Source organism: Crinia signifera, chromosome 4, assembly GCF_055691185.1.
Source record: "Crinia signifera chromosome 4, ASM5569118v1, whole genome shotgun sequence".
Classification (NCBI taxonomy): Eukaryota; Metazoa; Chordata; class Amphibia; order Anura; family Myobatrachidae; genus Crinia; species Crinia signifera.
The window spans coordinates 121,561,038-121,582,028 of NC_139220.1; the positions used below are offsets into that span (position 1 = coordinate 121,561,038).

Here is a 20,991-nt window from a genome sequence, read left to right on the forward strand (position 1 = left end):
CGGGACGCAGTGTGCCGGGAGCGGGCGGGTGACGTATCATGAAGTCAGCCACCTGCCGTGTCTTTGTCACAAAGCCTGCACATATAAGTCAGTCTCCACTGAAATCATTGGATGGTCGCTGACCATCCAATGATTTCTCCTGCTCTGGGCACATGCGAGGGGATGTGTTTTCATAACGCAACCCCTTGCATGGTTGTGAGGGGATATGGTGGGGGAAAGGTGTATTTGGCGGGGCAGCCTCTCTGGGACACGGTAAACTGTGAGCTTCGCAGCTTACGGAGTCAACCAGAATGAGGGCCATAGTCTCACTGTCTGATTTGAGCCTGTTCTCAGTCTGTCTTTGCACCAAATACTGATTACTTATACAGCTTCAATACACATACTGAGGTTAAGATACTATTTAATCATTTCGTAACGTATGTCAGGTTGTATGCTGACAATTCAGTTTCAGTTCAGGGTTTCAAGTTAATTTGGCAAGTATATCAGTATGTCATTTCTAGAACTGTGATATTAAACCCCTAACAACCACTTGCCCCATTTGAATATGGTCTTCTTTTCATTTTTTTTTCTATTTAACCATATTTAATATTTAAGTAATATAAAAAAGAACTAACTAAAATCTAATAAATTACTAACAGAGCCAGACTAAATTAAATTAGGGCAATCCAGAAATATATGATAAGTATAATAAATAATAATAATAATAAAAACATAAAAAAATCCACAATGGTGTGATTTCAAACAAGCCATTAAGAAGATTGTATTGAAAGGATATAAAGGCCAAGCTAAATCTGAATTATGCCTGAAAAGAAAATGCATTAGCAGCGGCAGCACGCACATTGCGACCCGATACACGGAGTCACCATCGCCACCGGAACCAAGTAAGGGTTAGTTAATATTTTATTTATTTACACGAAAAACTGATTTCTATTTTAGTGCAGTTCATTTGTATTTTCTTGTTTTGTTTGTCTGTGTATTAATATCAGATCCATATCTCAAAACATTCTTAAACTATTGGCCTATGTTTGACCCCTCATGATTCCACCACAGAAACTGAACTCTCAGGAGTCTAAGCAGCTTGGCTTGCCATGTTGTGTCTCTGATAGCTGGTACTCTCTCTTGGTAGCAACAAACACCATGACACAAGTAATGGCATTTAGACACTCTGGGCCTTATTCTGATCGGTGCGGCCCGATCAGAATATGCGGCCGCAACCGTGCAGGCGAATCCCCGCCTTCCATACGGATCGCCACCTGCCGTCCGTACGCGGATATGTGGCGATCCGCATGAAATTGGACGGGGATACGCCTCCTCCGTCTTGGGAGCAGCCCCTGCATTCGATGGTCGCCGAACATCGAATGCAGGGCCGCACGCTCCACCAGGTCCCGCAACACAAGACCACACGGACACTTGTCCGTGTGAAATCATGTATGGGGGCGGGCAGCTGACATCCGGCGATGTCAGATGCCCGCCCCGTACCCACGCGTCACGGCCTCATTACCATGCATACGCCCCGCGTTTGCATGGGAACGCCCATGAAACGCGGGGCGTATGCATAGGGTAATGAGGCTAAGTAGCCCCTCACGCCCCTCTACGCCCCCTGTGCGGCGTATAAAGAATCCGTGCGGCGAAATCGCCTGCACATGCGCAGAGTGACCTCTGCACATGCGCAGACGATCAACATCGGCGGTCCGTCCGCATGCGGGAATATCCGCACCGATCAGAATAAGGCCCTCTGTCCCAAATGTAATAAGGTGTGAAAATCAGAAAGTGAGAGATTTTGGGAGAGTTTTCCCATTTTTTAAAGCACGCGCATGCCCCGTTGTGACGGAGCTCCCCACCGCCATCAGCCACCTCTCCGTCCCCATCACCGGTCCAATAAATGATGACAGCTACAGTGGAGAATCAACAATCAGCAAATCAGAAGCAGCTAACTAGTGCTGATAATGATTATTAGCGGGTATTTACATGGGATGCAGTCAATATGCCGGCGGTCGGAATCCTGGCGGTCGAAATACTGATGCCGGAATCACAACTGCCGCAATGCCGGCACTGTGTCCCTCTATGGGTGTCCATGACACCCATAGAGGGAGAACAAAATAGGGTGCCGAGCGTAGTGAGGCACCGGGCCCGCTGTGTGGCGAGCGCAGCGAGCCCGCAGGGGGGGGGGGCGGGGCAATCCACGACCCCCCTTGTCGGCATTGCGGCGGTCGGGATTCCGACCGCCGGCATATCATTAGCACACAAGCACCAGGAAGTGATATACATCTACCTTAGTTGACAATTATGGTGGGGTGGTATTTAATTGATGCTGATTTGTCAACTCGGCAAAATACTGGCACTTTTTACAGTATTTTAGGTTGAATTTTTAACCTACATATTCAATTAAAGAGCCAATTATTTCCCCTATGAAAAGAATTTGGCATGGGCGAAAAACACATGGATCGGTAAATCCTAATAAGCAAGGATAGATCATTTTGGCAACATATTTCTAGCACTTACTTGTCAATTCCATATATCCAAGAGATTGTGATGTTCTCCAGGATGACCACAAGGAGAAGCGGTAATGTAGCAGAATAATCATCAAACATAGTAACAAAGTAGTTTCCTGATCGCTGCACAAAGAGTAGTCCAATACAGAATGCAAATAGGCAACATCCAACTAAAGGAAAAATATAAAATAGTTCCTATAGTTACAACCATATACATTGATTAGATGATAATAATAATAATAATAATAATAATAATAATAATAATAATAATAATAATAATTATATAGCACTTTTCTCCCAATAGGACTCAAAGTGCTTTACATTATACCTTTACAGCACACAAAACAAAACAAACTTACTGTAACAATGGATATTAGTGAAATGTTTGAGTCAATGTCTTGAGTCTAGTACCAACAAGCTCATTGCTGTATTCTATACAAATACAAAAATAAGTATGTGCCTTATGACAAATCACTGCAAGCTATTCTAAAAACATTTTTATTAAACTCTGTACAACTTTAAGTTATGTTGTGTTTAAAGGAGGTAGTTGTAAGAGGTGATTGTATGTCCCAAAAATAGGTTTAATGCACCCCCCCACTATCCACGCCACCCCGGCGTGTGGCGAGCGCAGCGGAACGCGTCGTCCAACTTTTTCATTACCCCACTATCCACGTCGGGATATTTCAGTTATTAGTGTTCTATATTATTAGTGCTCTATATTTAAAGCATGCATGTGCTTATTCCATAATGAATATAATGTATTCAATGTAATAACAATATTCTTTAATAGGGACACTCTGCTATACTGAAGGATTGTTACTTATATATAGCGTTTCACTATATAGTTAATGATCATCTAGTAACATCACCTCTACTAGAGCAACTGTGGCTATGGGCGGGATGTACTGTATGATGCAAATGCATTGTACATGCAATGCACCTGCTACTACTCATTGCATGCATATGGGTGTTTACTTATGCCATATGCATTATTATTATTATTCTCCTGTATTACCACAAGTCAGCGCAGTGTTCTATTACGGAGTACATAAGCAAGGGGGGAAATCAAACAGGATAGCATATAGCAAGATTTTTGCCATGCATTCGCAAGTTTACATAGTGTGGGTTTTCTTCCTGTCTATGAAGCAGCTAACGACTCACAGTCATCTGCAAGTTTTCAAATAAGCTATCAGGTCTGAATCAGGCCTTCAGGCTCTAATCCTGAGTTGTACGCAAAAAGCGCAAGCAGCAGGGTCTATTGGTGGCTGCCTGTCTATGTGTTTATGCAAATGACAGTACAAATTTCTTTCCATCTGTGTCGCTAGATGTGCAAGGACAAGTATGCTAACGTGCTGTAACACAGAATGGTGCATCTTTATACGCCATCATCAGTCACACCATGCACTCTATAATGGTCCTATAATGGCTGTCCATTTTTCTCTGGTGGTCAACCACACCCCTTCTGGATACCGTCCACACCTCTAGTGGGCACTTATGATTACATTTCCTGGTGGGCCTTTCATGCCCCAGTCCCACACTGCACTTATCCTTTAGATCCATCTCTTTAAAAAATTGTTGTACAGTAGCCCAGCAGAATTTTGTAACTAAAATGACAGCATAGTAGGACTGCTGTGGGGTCAGAAATGGAGGAATATCTGGTGCCCTCCATGGCTCATCCTGAGGATACCATATACTCGAGTATAAGCCTACTTTTTTAGAACAATTTTTATGCTGAAAAAGCCCCCCTCGGCTTATACTCGAGTGAGGGTCCCACTTGAGTCGAAACGTTTTCCTAGTTTTTTGTTGTAAAATTAGGTGCCTCTGCTTATATTTGGGTCCACTTATACTCGAGTATATACGGTACTTAATATTTGCTTGTACAGTTTTCTGAGGATATTCACCAAATTCACCAAATATGTTTCCCTGTAATACTACAGTATATGCACATAGTCCTAATGCTGCCCATACACGCTGCGATCCCGGCATGCGTTGTGGGCTTAAATAGCATCCATCACATCGCATTGCATGCCTTGTGCATGCAATGCTATGCAATGTGATGAAAAGCAAGTACAAAAAGTATGTGCAGCACATACTTTTTGTACTGTGCGATGAGGTGCCGCGGGAGCGCGCACCTCAAAGCACACATCGCACCGCCGGGAAACACAACGTGTATGGGCGGCTTAAGGCCATTATAAGGCACTGGATATTTTTATAAAAAAATACTGAGGCATTTTATTCATTTCTCGAGAGGAGCTATGTTCACCTGTGCTTACAGGCGATTATAAATATTTGACTGGAGAGTTCTACAGTAGTTTTATGTGTTGTAGAGATAACTATCACTTGATGCCTATTCCCCTACAAGCATTCTTTTATTTTCCCAAGGACATTAGAGCCATTCTTTACTATAGTAATTCCAGTAGTGTAGCTAGGGTTCTGCAGCCCTAGCGGTGGCGGGGGGAGCCTGCGCCATGGGGGCGCAGTGACTTTTGGTACACGGAGGATCTCACAGCATGGATCTGCCTCCACTGTAGCTCCTGACTTTCCCTGCAGCTTCTCTCTCTCTCTTTGTATGAAACCCTCCCTGCCCAGCATCTGCCCCCCCTCTCCCTGCCCAGTATCTGTCCCCCCTCTCCATGCCCACCATCTGTCCCCCCCTCTTCATGCCCACCATCTGTCCCCACACTCCCTGCTCACCATCTGTCCCCACACTCCCTGCCCACCATCTGTCCTCCCTTTCTCTGCCCAGCATATCTCTCCTCTCCCTGCACAGCTTCTGTCCCCCTCTCTCTGCCCAGCATTATCTGTCCCCCAATCCCTCTCTGTCCAGCACCTGTCCCCACCTCCCCAGCATCTGTCTCCTCCCCACCATCTGCCCCCTCTCCCCACATCTGTACCACTCTCTTCCCAGCATCTATCACCCTCTCCCTACCCACCATCTGTTCCCCTCTCCTTGCCCATCATCTCTCCCCCCTCTCTCTCTGCCCATATTTCCCCCTCTCTCTGTCAGGGGAGCTCAATGCGTACAGTGCCTGCAAACCATGGTAACGAGCATGTAACCCCTGACAACGAAAATAGAAACCCCTGGCAACGAGCATGTAGGTAAAAAAAATGAATTAATGTATGGGTGTCTCTTTATTCCACTATTAATAGATATATAATATTGCAGTAGATTCCCAGTTTCTTTAAAAAATAAATGAAACCGCTACTGAAGGGAAATTAAATGAATAAAATGGACAAATTACTTTATAGTGTGTGAGCAGATACTAAGGTAATCCGATCCTATCATTTGTTAGTATATGGATCCTTAATGAGGTATTAAGTGCATGTTAGATAAGACTTTGTAACATACAGAACAACTTACATAAGGAACCATGGTACTTATTTAGTTTCACGGTGGCAGCATGGCCGGCCGCTACTTCTGGGTTCGGCGCTCGGAAAACTATCTAAAATGAAGTCCAAGCCAACGTGAATTGGTTCATACCCCCACTATCCACGTTGGCATGAAGTTTATTTTAGATAGAGCGGCGAGCGTAGCGAGCCACCGAGCCTGTAGCGTGGGCGAGTGAAGCGAGCCCCGCAAGGGGACACAGACGCTGCTGCAACTGAGACGCTGCTGATGTGAAAATAAACATGTACCGGAACCATTTATATTCAAACTATAGTACAGTAGGCTCATACAACCATCATACTCTCTGATCACACTTTAGATAAGGTGATCTTAAGGATATCTGAAGAGGAGCATAAATGGGTTTTGGGAACATCCAGATAATACAAAAATGTAGAGGGAGGCAGTAGAGGGAGGATTAGAGGCATGGCTTAGGGAATAATGACCCAGGTGAAGTTGTTGCAGCCATCCAGATCAGGAAAGTCACCACTGGGCCATCAGGGAAGTTCTATCAACATTCTAGCATATAGACATTTCATAACACTGTCCTTCAGTCAATTCTACCACGTCAACATGATGAGTGTTAATATTATGACTGTCAACATATCATAACCAACGCCTCTGTTTGGCATCAGATACCTGACAAGTGTATTTGCATTGTGTGCCTCTATAACAGGGATAGGGAACCTTTGGCCCTCCAGCTGTAGTTGAATTACACATCACAGCATGCCCTGCTACAGTTTTGCTAACTGGCCAAAACTGTTGCAGGGAATGCTGGGATGTTAGTTCAACAAGAGCTGGAGGGCCAAAGGTTCCCTCTCCCTGCTCTATTATCTCAAAGTCTCTGTAAGATTACCATATTTTGCCCTATACTCCATGCAATTTTTTAAGAGCTGCCATCTGATTTACGAGTTTGTACCTCATTATGTTTTTATCTTTATTTCCTTTTGGATGCTGAGGCCTCAGAAGGTTAATAGTCTGTACTACCGTGTAACAACTTGACAAATACTCGTATTCTCTAGCACATTGTAGTATTCTACATATTTTTGCCATAATACTACTAAATACTATGTTTGAATTAATATTTTCACACATAAGAGCATCTTACAAACCATTATCCTTGTTCCTGACTTGGGATCACTACCAACTATATTAATTGAGATAGCTTGCCATACTATCACATAATGATACATATATTACATTAATTGTAGCTAGACTTGTCATAATATCCACTTAATGTGGAACACCCTATGATTTACACAGGTTATATGGCTGGTTACACCAAGTTCAATGCAGATTTGAATTTAACCAGCCAAAGAACCTGTGTAAATCATAGGTGTCCCGGATTAAATGGATATGGCAAGTCTACATAAAGAAACACATATGCTATTGGTTATAAGTAACGTGTTGTGGTTTTAACAAATACCTTATATTGATCTTCTGAGACTGGAAGGTAATTTTATGAACACGTTAATCTGCTGTCTGAGTCTCTCCTGCTCTTCCATGGCTTCAAGCAACAGCCTGTGTCCACATCAATGTTCTTGCACAGCATCATCTTTATAATAAAAAAACTACCATTGCTCCTCTCGTCTATGGGGGGAATACAAGCGTTTGTGCAGTGGCGGCCACTAGATGTCATCTGACAAAGCAATTTATATATTGCCCTGCTCGGCATGCACAGCCTTTTGGTTCTGACATTACTGTTCTCTTGTTTGGTCATTTTGATGGGCCGTTAACTAGTATTATATAAAGTATAAATATGGCCATTACTATTAGAGTAGTTGCTTAGTAATTTGGATTGCATTACAGTATAAAGCCAAGTTTCTTTGTATAAACTCATCTTCCTGTGATGTCTGTAATTGTTTTAGCAGCACAATAATTCCAATGATCCCATACATAAACACTGGGATAAGAGTAATGATGAGATAATGTATGATAGATTTTGGTCTGGTAGAAAATATAGAAACTACTCACTTCTATGAGGTGAAGTACTGCCAGTGACCACTAGAGACCACTCGGCAGGCCAAATTACTCCTTTGTATGCTAAATGATGTCATACATTTTTGCAGGGACACTGATATGTTTCAAACTTGCTGGAATTGGAGAGGGGGAGTGGTGAAGACAGGGGGTCAGATGCACTAAGCTTTAAAGGTGATAAAATGTAGAATGATAAACAGCCAGCCAATCAGCGTTTACCTGCCATGTCAAAGACTGTGTTTGAAAAATGTCAGACAGGAGCTGATTAGTTGGTTGGTTATCACTCTCCATTGTATCACATTTAAAGCTTAGTGTGTCTGGTGGAGAGATTGGGGGTAGGAGCACATAGGGACTGGAGGTGGGGTGAAGAGTTTGTGGGCTAAAAACTGTCACAGCTCAAAGTGAAAGTACACTGCAGAATCCGTCATTTTGACGGGCTTTTAACTAGTATACAAATAAAATACTGACTCACCAGTGAGAGGTTCCTTACGTATTTTAAAAGTATCAACTAAGGGAGTTGTAATTCCTTCAATGGTGCCAAACATGCTACCAAGACCCAAATTCACTAGCATGAGGAAAAACATCACAGACCAAAAAGGTGAAGCTGGAAAGTGTGTCATAGCTTCTGTAAATGCAATGAAAGCCAAGCCAGTTCCCTGGACAGACTGAAAAACAAGAGTAGTATTAAAATGAATGACTATCTGGTACTTTGTCACATAAGCCCATAGAACTTTATATTTACTGACGATGTATTAATGCAATGACTGAAGTGACCCCAACACCCCCACCCAGCGACCGTCCAGCGTTTCGTACACTCTGCATGTGCAAAAATCTGTTCAGCCTGAAGCTGCCACAAATTTAGACTAGCACACAAGCTATCAATCTCTGTCCTCAAGACACCCTAATATGAAAAGGTTTATGGCTATCTATGGCTGAGCACAGATCATATCGAATTGGGTATGGATCATTAGGTCTACAACAGGATGGTCGACAAGCATTGGGTCGACACCATTAGGTTGACATGCTGAAAGGTCGACATGCTCAAATCGGTCTAGGTTGACATGGGTCTAGGTCGATAGGTTATTAGGTCGACACAAGCATTATGTTGACATGGGTGAGGTCGACAGTCAAAATGTCGACATGGGGTTTTCACTTTTTGTCCAAATGTCGACACAGTCGACATGGACACAGGATAAAGTGTCCATGTCGACTGCGCTCACCATGCTTCGGGCACGGTGCATCATTACACTTTACACACTATTTTATTCTCCCACCATGCCCTAGTGCAGTGGTTCTCAAACTGTGGGTCCTGACCCCAAAGTGGGTCCCGGCGTTCTCATCATGGGGTCACAACTCCATGTTGCTGACCATCAGGCTGATGACTTTTCTAATATCAGTCAGTGATTCAAGGAATCCGAATAATCTGTTGTATTGTCTGTTATTTTAGACTCCTCCCATTATTTTGTGTCTCCACAATGCTGCCATGCATGTGCTGCCTGCTGACTACACATGGCTGCTTAATCTGCCTATTCAGCTGTGATATCACCATTTCTCCATCTGCTAAAACATTTTGAATATCACTCTTTATGCTTGTACTTGCACTGTCAGTTTTGAAAATGCCCAACTGTACCTCTAATGACTTTACCTCTCTTGCTGTTCCATTGAGAGTAGGTGTCCCTGATTATTTTATTCTTGGCCCTCTTCTCTATCTCTACATGTCCTCTCTGGGTGAACTTATTTGTTCACTCGACTTCCACTATGCCGAAAATACTAAAATCTACCCCTCGTTTCCTGATCGCTCTCCTTCCATCCTAACTCATATCTCCAACTGTCTCTCTGCTATCTACTCTTGGATGACCCAGCGCTATTTTAGACTTAAAATATCAAACACTAAGCTGACCTCTTCCGACCCTCCTGCATAAAACCTGACCATCTCTCATCCTAACCTGTTTATGCTCACCTCTCCCCCTTCTGTGTCACCCCTGTCTGTCTAACCCTCCCCTTTTAGAATGTAAGCTCTCACGGGCAGGGCCCTCTCTTCTCTTGTGCCTTTCTTAGAATATATAAACCACTGCCACCCTGATAATTGCTTCAGTGTCCTGTCCCCTGATGCAACTATCTGTATTAACCATGTACTGTACTTGTCCTAAACTGTCTTGTAATGTAATTGTTTTGTGTTTGCTCATAACTATTCTCTGTAAAGCGCTGCGGAATTTGTATGCGCTATATAAGAAACTGTTAATAATAATAATAATAATAATAATAATAATAATAATAATAATGTGATGTGATGACCTTCTGCAGTAACTTGCTGGGGTCGTGTAATTATTTTTTTTTGTCTGATGGGGTCCCAGAGAAAAATAGTTTGAGGAGCCCTGCCCTAGTGGATGGTAGGGCATGAAATACCGCCTGTCGGCACATGACGGCTCAAAAAACAGTGAAAAATCCCATGTCAACCTTTTGACTGTTGACCTTGCCCATGTCGACCTAATGCTTTTGTCGATCTAATGACCTGTTGACCTAGACCCATGTCGGCCTTTCAGCATGTCGACCTAATGGTGTCGACCCAATGCTTGTTGACCTAATGACCATATCCCATCGGATTACCTGAAGCACTAATTAGTGACCTGTGCTTAAGAATGGTTATCCTTAAAACTTGGACCATTAGGGTGCTTTGAGGACTGTTATTGGTACTGTACCACAGAATTAAGTAAAAGACAGTGCTCCTAGCATAACCATTATCTTTACTGTTTTCAAATATCCACCTACAGATGTTAAACTGCTAAAACCTCAGAGTAGACCAGGCATGTGCAGAGGACAGCCCACGATTCTACTCCAGTTGAAGAGAATGCCTTAAATGTTAGGTCATAAGTTCTCCAAATCGGTCCTTAGGACTCTAAGCAATCCTGTTTCCCAGGTCTCCTCAAAAAATTGTAAGTAAAATAATTAGCCCATTTTAAAGGCTGTCATTGAGTAATGACTACAGCTGTGTACCTACTGGGTGACCAAGAAAACATGAACTGTTTGGGTCCTGTGTTAACTCTGCAACTGTACTCAAACTAGAACATAGCTGTAACAATCACACTACTTCTCACCTGGCACTACAATCCTGCATTAAAGAACTGATTCACTTCTCATTTTTCTGTGTGCTCCTATCCATTTTCCACCTGTGCCTTACCCGAAACTTGGAACACAGGACTGACCCCTTTATAATGAGTCCTTGGGAGTGCTTCTTAATTAGACACCAGCACAGAACCTGATCCACCCCCTGATATCACTATTCCCAACTCTGGTGCAGTGTAAGCAGTGCTGCAGGAACCAGGTACCTGTGTGTAGATACTGTATGGCAATCTCTCCATGTTGTGAACAGAAGCCAGATCAACATTATCTGTTAACATTGACCATAAATTTGTCCTTCCCTGGGAAACCCTGCAAGCTAGCTGAGTTGAATTCTCAGTAGACATATATATTATATATATTTTCATACTATTATATACCCAAGTTGTACCCGAATGGGTCTAGTCTGATTATTGCCATGCCTATACATGCAATTACTAGATTATATTTTCTGAAGAAATACAATATACGTACGGAAGGTGTAATGGTTAGCATTACTGCCTCACAGCACTGAGGTTATGGGTTTGATTCCCACCATGGCCCTAACTGCGCGGAGTTTGTATTTTCTCCCCGTGTTTACGTGGGTTTCCTCCGGGTACTCCGGTTTCCTCCCACAATCCAAATATATACTGGTCGGTTATTTGGCTACTAACAAAATTAACCCTACAATGTCTGTGTGTGTGTGTACATGTGGTAGGGAATATAGATTGTAAGCTCCACTGGGGCAGGGACTGATATATTCAAATATTCTCTGTAAAGTGCTGCAGAATATGTGTGCGCTATATAAGAAACTGTTAATAAATAAATATACAGTATATATGAATGCTGCTTACAAGCTTATTAAGGTGGTATTACAAAGTTGTAATTATACTAAATCGCTCCAGAGTCAATGCTTGAAACAGCCTTTGTTGGAATGTGAGAATAAGGCCTTATTGCAGAAAGCAATATGGTATTAATGTGTAAGGTTGGCAGGAAAACAGGGTTAGTATGGAGTCATAGCAATACTTTGAGGCATACCGTCCCAATTAGCCAAAAGGTTTACCGCGGGGGGAAGCTCCAGGTTTTACAACAGGAGCAATTCAACTTAGCATTTCCTCTGTCTGACTACTGCACCATAAACCCATTGATACAGTGTAAAATATTGGAACGATGGGTTTTCCTGCACATTAAATCCATATGGTGCATGCTAACACAGTCTTTCCTGAGGCTGCAGGGAAAACATGCACCCTCAGGGGGTGTACTTTGCAGGACCTGATTAAATATGTCTGACCCGCCAATTAGCCATGAGGTAAACCTCATAGCTTATTGAATATGCAGATTTATGTTTAAATACAAATGATGACACCAGACTCCAAACTATGCAAAGTGTCACACTACAGTGTGAGCCAGGTACTGTACATGCATAGATAGCAAAATAACATGTAAGGACCCACCTTATTAAGTTCATCTTCTATCTGACAAGCAGCCAATCCAAGACCGTCAAATTCTTCTTCTTTAATGTCTTTAATAATACTATAAACCAACTGGTAATCCGGTGCCGTGATACTGGAGAAATTGACATGATGAGGTATAATGTCCCAGCTAAGGTTGCCAGTTTCCAAAAGTCTGACAACCTTTCCTGTGTTCCTGCAATAGGGAAGGAAACCCAAGATTGTATGAGTAGATATTGTACTGTATGTTGTAATAAATATATGAAAGGATTCAGAATCTTACTTAGCGATGCAGCTCTCATTCATAATGTTTGCTTTGAATCCTAATACAGCAAAGACGACCAATGTTGCCAAAACAGAGGTAAAGAAGTTGATAAATGACACCAAAACAGCATCAAAATGACAGTTGTTGTCTCGCTTGTTATAGCTTGAAAATGCAATAACACCTCCAAACCCCAGTCCCAGTGCAAAGAACACCTGCGTGGCGGCTTCTCTCCAGACCTTGGGCTCCAGCATTATTTCCAGCTAAAATGAGAATAAGAGCTTCATTCAATACATTTCCAACTACAAATTAAAATGAATAATATATATATATGTATATATATATATATATATATATATATATATGTGTGTGAAAGAAAAGATATAGAGGTGCGCTAGGTTGAAGTTTCACCCAAAATGTATACGTGTTGTTCACATCAGAATCCTACAAGCACTTGCTTGTAGGATTCTGATGTGAACACATTCACCTATACCACAGGAGTCTTTTAAAATATTTTCTTCTGAAAAAAAATATCTGGAAAAAAATACCTGTTGGGAGACAAGTTCCCTACTACGAGTTAGAGGATATATAGAGGCCATTACCTGACTCAACCAGAATTTGGATTTCTCTTTATACCTTGTACAGGGGAATAACCCAGTCAAACAGGGGAACACCCCATCCCCCATTTAAAAGGGTTCTCCACATCCATTGCTAAAAAGGTCCTACTGAGGCAATCATTATCGTGACCTTAAATCTATCACAGGAAATTGACCCAGTACAGAAGGGTTCATTCACTTTACCAGATGGTCAGCCAAAAATTTGTCTTATGCCATTAGAAGAACCTTCACCGAATATATAAAAGATTTGTTTAAACACTAATACCCCTGATGAAGTCTCACAAACGAGACAAAACGCGTTGGGTTTACGTTTCATCCACAAACTTGTGAAAAATACCTCTGTGAAAAGAACTTTACTTGAAAAAGTGTTTTAAAGGCTTTTTAATAAATGCTCTATATTTTAAAAACTGTTATTTGTGTGTATATTACAAAGTGAAAGAGAGACAGGAATTTCCCACTATTGTAAGTATATATGGATTGGGGAGCCCCACTAGTAGGGGGCCTAGTGCTACTGGCTACCATTGTTTGAACTGTTGTAATTAGCACGACATAGGAGATTTTGTTTCTTATATATATATATAAGTCTCTGACGAAACGCGTAGGGACGTGGCCTAACTGACGCGATTCTGAAAGCAGGTGACGCGAGCCGACAAGCCGCTGTGCTGACCGTCGGATTCCTCTGGAAGTGCCACTAGCGAGGGAGACCTTGCTGTGGTATCCGTGAGTGTTCTGCTAAAAAGCACAAATTGTTCCTGAAATATTGCCAGTGTGGATTGTTTTACACCATGTGGTTTTAAGTCCACCACTGAGGACTTTTATGGTACGCTGAATGTACTAGTGATATATCGCATTTTTAACCAATAAATATATTGTTGATTTGACAATACTACACTATTGGGCGCCCCTTGCAGTGAAATGGGGTCCCTTGGCGATGGGCTGCAAGCTTAAAAGCATTGATCAATTCATGAACTAAAACTCCATTATTTATTTATTTGATTATTTGAATGTTAAGGTGAGTTAGTTTGTTGTAGTGAGTGCTGGGCCCCCTGTGTTTGTATTTACTAGAGTGTGTGGTCACAGGCCACTGCACCCCATCCTGGGAAGTGGGTGCTGTTTGCACCACATTCTTAGGAATGGTGAGTGTGTTGGTACTTCTATATATATATATATATATATATATATATATATATATATATATATATATATATAAGCAGACTCCAATGAGCGGCACCCAGCGGTTTTGAAGAAATAGACACAAGCCTTGTTTTTGCAAGCTTTCGGGAATTTATTTCCCTTCGTCAGGCAGCATACACAGGAGTATGCTGCCTGGCGAAGGGAAATAAATTCCCGAAAGCTTGCAAAAACAAGGCTTGTGTCTATTTCTTCAAAACTGCTGGGTGTTGCTCATTGGAGTCTGCTTGTATTATTTATTGAGCTTGGACACCGCGGTAGCTGTTTGCTGATTACGAGGAGGGTGCCGGTCGTTTGGATTTGTATATATATATATATATATATATATATATATATATATATATAGCATGTATCAATCATCGGTTAGGCAATTCACCAATCCTTTGACAGACAGGGCCAGCACACCCTTGCAAATACTATGCAAAAACAGTTCCTTTTATTGAAACATGAGAACAAGATTCATATACTCATCATGTATGTGGCAGTAGCTGAAGACAGCAGACACTTCAATCCACAGTGTAGCCCTTGAGGGCTGGTAACATGCCACAGTTTTGCTATAAGGGAGTGTTAAAACTGTGGCAAGGCATGCTGGGATTTGTAGTTTCACAACATCTGGAGGGCCGCAGTTTGAGGACCCATGTACTACAGTATTTTGTGAATATTGCTACGTTTGTAGAAACAATTTTGATTTGTAACACTAGGTGGCAGTATACCCAAGTTTCACAAGGTTTATTACACAAATTTAATATGTAATAATAAAAGATATTCAATACTGTATATAAAAACAATTGTATTTTCATAGTTGATTTTTTCACATTGCAGCCAATTTGAAAATATATTTTTTATTACATGGATTGTCTTCGCCCAAGCAGAAAATAAATATAGCAAAATCCCATTTTAATGACAAGGTGGGGGCTGAGTCTATTGTGAGATATTAGGAAACAATCATTCAAATTGCGCTCAAACTGGCTACTAAAGCATTTGCGATAGTGTAGACACTGGCAACAATGTACATAGAAATACTGAGGCCCTTGTTATCACATTCACTGAGTTTGTGGTAGAAGGATTGCCACGGCTACATGGACTGTGCACAGATCACAAGCTGGGTCCATATTTGTCTTTTATCTGGGAATGAAGAAGTGCTCACTACTCATGTAGTTAAATTAGTATGCTAACAAGAAACAAATACACATATGCAATGCATGATGAACAACACATACTGTACATACTTGCCTACTTTTGAAAACTAGTTTCAGGGAGATTATAGTTGGTAAAAGAATTTTGCACAGTGCCCCATTGAGGGAGCGTGTCATGCTCCATCCAAAGGGCGTGTCATGCTCCATCCAAAGGGCGTGTCTAGTTCCATATATGGAGAGATTGTGGCACCTAGAAGTGTGGGTGTGTGCTGCTACATCTGAGAGGAATCTTTTAAAATCACTTACAGTATATACAAATGTAGATGATCCCCAGAGCAGTTAGTAAGAGCTACTATACTTGGTAAAGTGCTGGGAAATGGTGCTGATGATTCAATGTAAATGTATCTATCTCTCATTCCTTTTTTCCCCAAAAATGTAACAGTATAATGTGGGCTAGATGGAATGAGGGAGATTGCTAGACTAATGAGGGAGAGAGGGAGATTGCTGCTATTTCAGGGAGTCTCCTGCAGGATGCAGGAGGGTAGGCAACTATGACTGTAGTAACAACCAAGAATGTAGTAAGGGTCAGATTAAGGTTGTAGCAGTCCGATGGCAAGTCATTTGTGGAACCTCCTGCCATTACAACTTCATTGTCAAAAGTATTGGCCTACTTGTACATGTTCATTGTCCATTCATATTCAGCATTGTACATCTAAGGCATATATTCACAGGAAATAACCAGAACCTCCTGAAGTACAGTATATGCATCTTTAAAGTTCTCAGCAGTGGACCAGCATTTTCGGTTGCAAAACTGATACAATTTTCACTTAATCTTTGTCATCTTTTGGGATGGCCAGATTTGTAAATTGAATAATTTGTGCATTTCATGGAACTGATACAGTAGGGACTGACTAGAAGGGCCTACATCACAAAACTTACCTGGAAAGACTAAAACATGTATAGTTTGGAGCAGAGAAGGGAAAGATAGAAATCTTCAAATATATCAAGGGTTTTAACATAGTACAGGAGGGAAATTTTCTTCAAAGGAAAAGAAGTAATAGAACACGAGGACATGCACTGAAACTGGAGGGAGGTAGGTTCAGGGGAAATGTTAGAAAAAATGACTTCACAGAAAGGTTATTGGATAAGTGGAATAGCCTCCCATCAGAGGTGGTAGAGGCTAAGACAGCAGAACAATTTAAACATGCTTGGTATAGGCATATGAATACCCTTACAAAGAAATAAGGATCAAAAAGGGTTGAGATTACCTGAAGGATAACAAAGGGGAAGACTAGATGGGCCAAATGGTTCTTATCTGCTGTCAAATTCTATGTTTCTATGTTTCTATGAAGGTGTATACAATCTAAGGTCACAAATGTGGATGTCTAATTCTCTACCATATCCAATTCCACCATTCCTCTACATTAGCTTGTGGATATAGGTGTCATCAATATCAGAATGTCATTGGTGCAAGATATAATTCTGAAAGACCAAACTCTGCAAACAGTACTCATCTCTGAATAGCCCTCAATTCCATCTCTATCACTGCAGCACATGCAAATGGGCAGCTGCTGCACAGTTAGATGCAGCCTACATGCGTACTTCTCTGTATCACTATGTGCATATTCAGATTCCAATGCATGAGCAGTTGCTAAAAATCATAAGATTCATCTGTACAGCAGAATTCAGAATCAGGTCCGTAGTCTCTAAATAGCACTGGAATGATGATGGTGCCTGTTCTTTCTGCTCAGTTATGTGTTTGGGATGATATAAGGGAGAAGCAGAACAAAAATGATAGAGTGAACTCTGTGCAGTACAACTGAGCTAAAGTATACTGGAGAAGTTTGGGAAATTCCATAGGCAGGTGGGGAATCAGGGAAGTACTCATTGGATACTGCGATAATCTGTATATACATACACATCCTATATCTCCTATAGTTCTGACCAGCTGTGTATGAAACCCAAGCTCCGAATTATGTAATGCAGTACTAACTCCAAAGACGTAATTGACATTGGGGCTGGTGTCCGACTCAGATACAATAACATGGATATGGATGAATCAGCATGGCAATCTGCTGAACATTTGAGTAAATAAGTGACACAAATATCCACTGCACAAACTACACTGTCAAAAGTTTTGACCGACTTGTACAATTTTTTAATTAGTATTCACCCAATCATGTAGATAACGTTTTCCTTTCGCAGCTTAATAGACAATAATAATCTGCTAATAAATTCCATTTATTAAATACCTCATTGGGTAGTTCAGTGGTACTGGAACATAGCAGTTTTATATTATACACCCTTTCACACCAGCCTATTTTCCTGGGTTGGCCCCAGGAACGATCCAGGATAAGCGCTGGTATGAAAGGGTCCCGAGCCCAATTCTCAAACCTGCTAGCTAGCAGGGTTGCTCCTGCGACATGCGTGGGATACAGGCTGATGTGAAAGGTACTTGCCCAGCTTTCCTGTCCTGGCCGCGGTGCTGGAAGCTCACCGCATGCTCTCTTGTCATTGGGGAAGCTGGCGGTCTCTGCCTACCTGTTGATGGATGTGCTCCTGCTGCTGCTGTGGTCCTGCTGCTGTGGCGTCCCCCAGCTGGCCCATCCCCGCCTCCCCGCTTGCCCCCATTGGTGACCCCATTGCCCCACTGGCCACTGCATTATGGAATGGGGGGATCGGAGGAGGCAGCCCAGGTCTGGCAGGGAGTGCTGTCCTCAAACAGCATCCAGGAACTACAGTACACAGCTCCTGGTCACAGCGTTCACTACCCCCCTCACACCAGAAATGCAGGGACTAGGCTGGTGTGAAAGGGGCCAACCCGGGAATGTCCCTGCATTTTCTGGTGTGATAGGGGTATAACTGGCCATTCTCTGAAGTTATATAAATGCATGAGCCATTGGGCTTTCAGTTTCATACAAATTATATTTCAATGATGTATCGTGAGGTATCTTGTATTTATGTTGTATAAACACATAAAACACATGACATACACACACATATAATTTATTTGTGCATAAAACAAGGTTTCAAAACATGAAACAAAGTTTGTGTACTATCTCAGGCACTGAATTTGAATGCTAAGAAATCATTTTCTTGCACATATTTAGTGCCAGTTACATATCATGTCCCATACCTCCCAACTTCTGTGTTGGGGAAATAGGGACACTCACGCGGCTTCCGAAAAGGGGGTGGGGTGTATGCAAATGAGGGTGTGGCTTATGCTAATTAGCCGCAACCTCATTTTCATACGAGAATAGACGCTGTGCGCATGCGCACAGCGTCTATTCTATTAGATTGGGGGGTCTCCCAACTGCCACCCCCCGCAGCGGGACAATGCCTGCCGCGGGTGGGACAGCAGGACAGGACCCGAAAATCGGGACTATCCCGCTGTAATCGTGACAGTTGGGAGGTATGATGTCCTCAGTAGTGCTGTTACTGATGTCCCAAGTAGTTTTTTATTTTTTCACTTTCTGGAATGTACTGTATGGTTTTTGGAATAATTTTGAAAATGGATATTTGGATAAGGGATACTTAACCTGAAGATCAATTCAAATTTGAAAATTAGGGTTCAAAATCAATTCCAGCCCTATCATTAACAAAAATTCTGTAATCGCCCGCAATGGAACCAAGCTGGTTCCATTATTGCCTCTTAAAATATTCAATCAACAGAATCGCAATGTTTATCAAAACTTGCACCATGTTCCATAACCTCCTAATGGCCCTTATTCTGATCGGTGCGGATATTCCCGCATTCTTACGGAGCGGTCCGCACGCCACGGTGTTTTGCCGCATGCGGCCATCGTCCGTAGAAACGCCCACGTGTCCTCCGCATTCGGACGGACTCACTCTTTAAGAACAGGGCGTGTTTACGGACGACATACAAACCATGCGTGTGCGGGAGAAACACTCCGATTCTGCACGGTATTACAGAGTATTACAGAGTATGCTCGGAAATACCGCATCCGAACGGGAGCCAAGCGGTGCTACCGCCCGTAAGCGGAGTATTTACGCCAAACAACCCACTATGAAGTATCTTCTGCAATACATCACATGACCCACTTATTCAATTACCTATCCTCATAAAAAACAGCTTATTTGGAATTGGAATCAATGTGTGTGGTTTCATGAGTACATGTCTAATACACATGTGTATTGATAGTATTAAGATTCAGTCATGTCCATTGTTAGCAGTTTTTAAGTGTGGGACAAGTACAGCATATGTGGGGGATTACTAAGGTTTCCTTGAAGCAGCAATGGTTTCAATTAAAGCACTGACAAGCGGCCTATTAGTGAGTAATGAGTAAAGGAGTAGATTCTATTGGGTTCAGGTGTTAATGGTTGTAGTCATTAGGCGTACGTTCGCCTACCGCATGAACGAGTGGTGTCCGCAAAGCAATAGTACACTTGTGGACACCGCACATTTCTGCCCTTTTTGCTCGCGTGCATTCGGAGTGGTTTCCGAATGTACGCCCCCCAACATAAGTGTACTCCCCCGTGTCCGCCCATGTTTCCGCCCCGTTTTGCCCACTTTGAAACTACGCCCATGTGTCATTCCGCATGACGCCCATAATACGCCCCTATTTCCCGACTGATAGCGGTGAACAGTTTTGGACGGGATTTGGCCGAACTGGTACCGAGTCAAGGCGTGGCACATGCGCGTAGCGTTCTCCACGCATGCGCAGACGCCGTAAAGACGCGATCCGTAAGTACGCGGTAAAGTCCGCGTCAATCAGAATAAGGGCCTATATGTTTCAACTCAAAAAACCCAACTGATTTTCTCCCAGCTGTCCCGATTTTCATTGAGGCAATTGGGGAGGTATCCAAGAAGCAGTGAATGGATAATGCACACACCTGCCATGGTTTTGAAAGGGAAGCAAAAAGGCTGCTCCATTATGCAGGAAGTGCTGGTCAAGCCCATTAAATTGCCAGTTATGCAATGAAAGCTGCAGCAAATTCAAAGTGATCCACTCTGCTAGAGTACCACTTGGCCGTTCTAACTTTCTCTTTCTTTGCTAACTATGTTTACCTGTCTAATGAAAATTGCTAAAAGTCAAGTTCTATAATACATTTCCCCTCAGCAAGTGCCCTTCCAACACTGCTGAGCCCTTCCAAGAAGCAGCGCCATGCTGCAAAGGGGAGCAATGTTCCCCTCGGCAGCTGACCCAGGACTCCTGCCAAATTCCCAAGCAGGCAAAGGTCCAGGTAATCAGTATCTGCACCCTATCTTCCCCATGCATATAGAGGGCCAAATTCAGTAAAGCAAAAAAAGTTATTTCGTGCCAGGAATAAACCATGTTGCTATGCAAGGGGAGCAAATACATTTATATTGTTACTCTGCAGGATAAATAATGGCTTCTTTTGCATGTAGCCCACAGATGTCA

General features: G+C 42.4%; 1 protein-coding gene across 1 annotated transcript in view; it reads right to left on the reverse strand.

The window, feature by feature from the left end:
* The window catches only part of SLC6A15 (solute carrier family 6 member 15), a 68,470-nt gene that overhangs the window by 11,157 nt on the left and 36,322 nt on the right, over nt 1-20,991 (reverse strand). Inside the window, exons 7-10 of the mRNA XM_083182343.1 lie at nt 12,685-12,926; nt 12,405-12,597; nt 8,327-8,519; nt 2,503-2,662 (exon numbers count right to left, since the gene is read on the reverse strand). Of these exons, the coding sequence (XP_083038469.1) occupies nt 2,503-2,662; nt 8,327-8,519; nt 12,405-12,597; nt 12,685-12,926 (788 nt within the window). The remainder of the gene's footprint in view (nt 1-2,502; nt 2,663-8,326; nt 8,520-12,404; nt 12,598-12,684; nt 12,927-20,991) is intronic.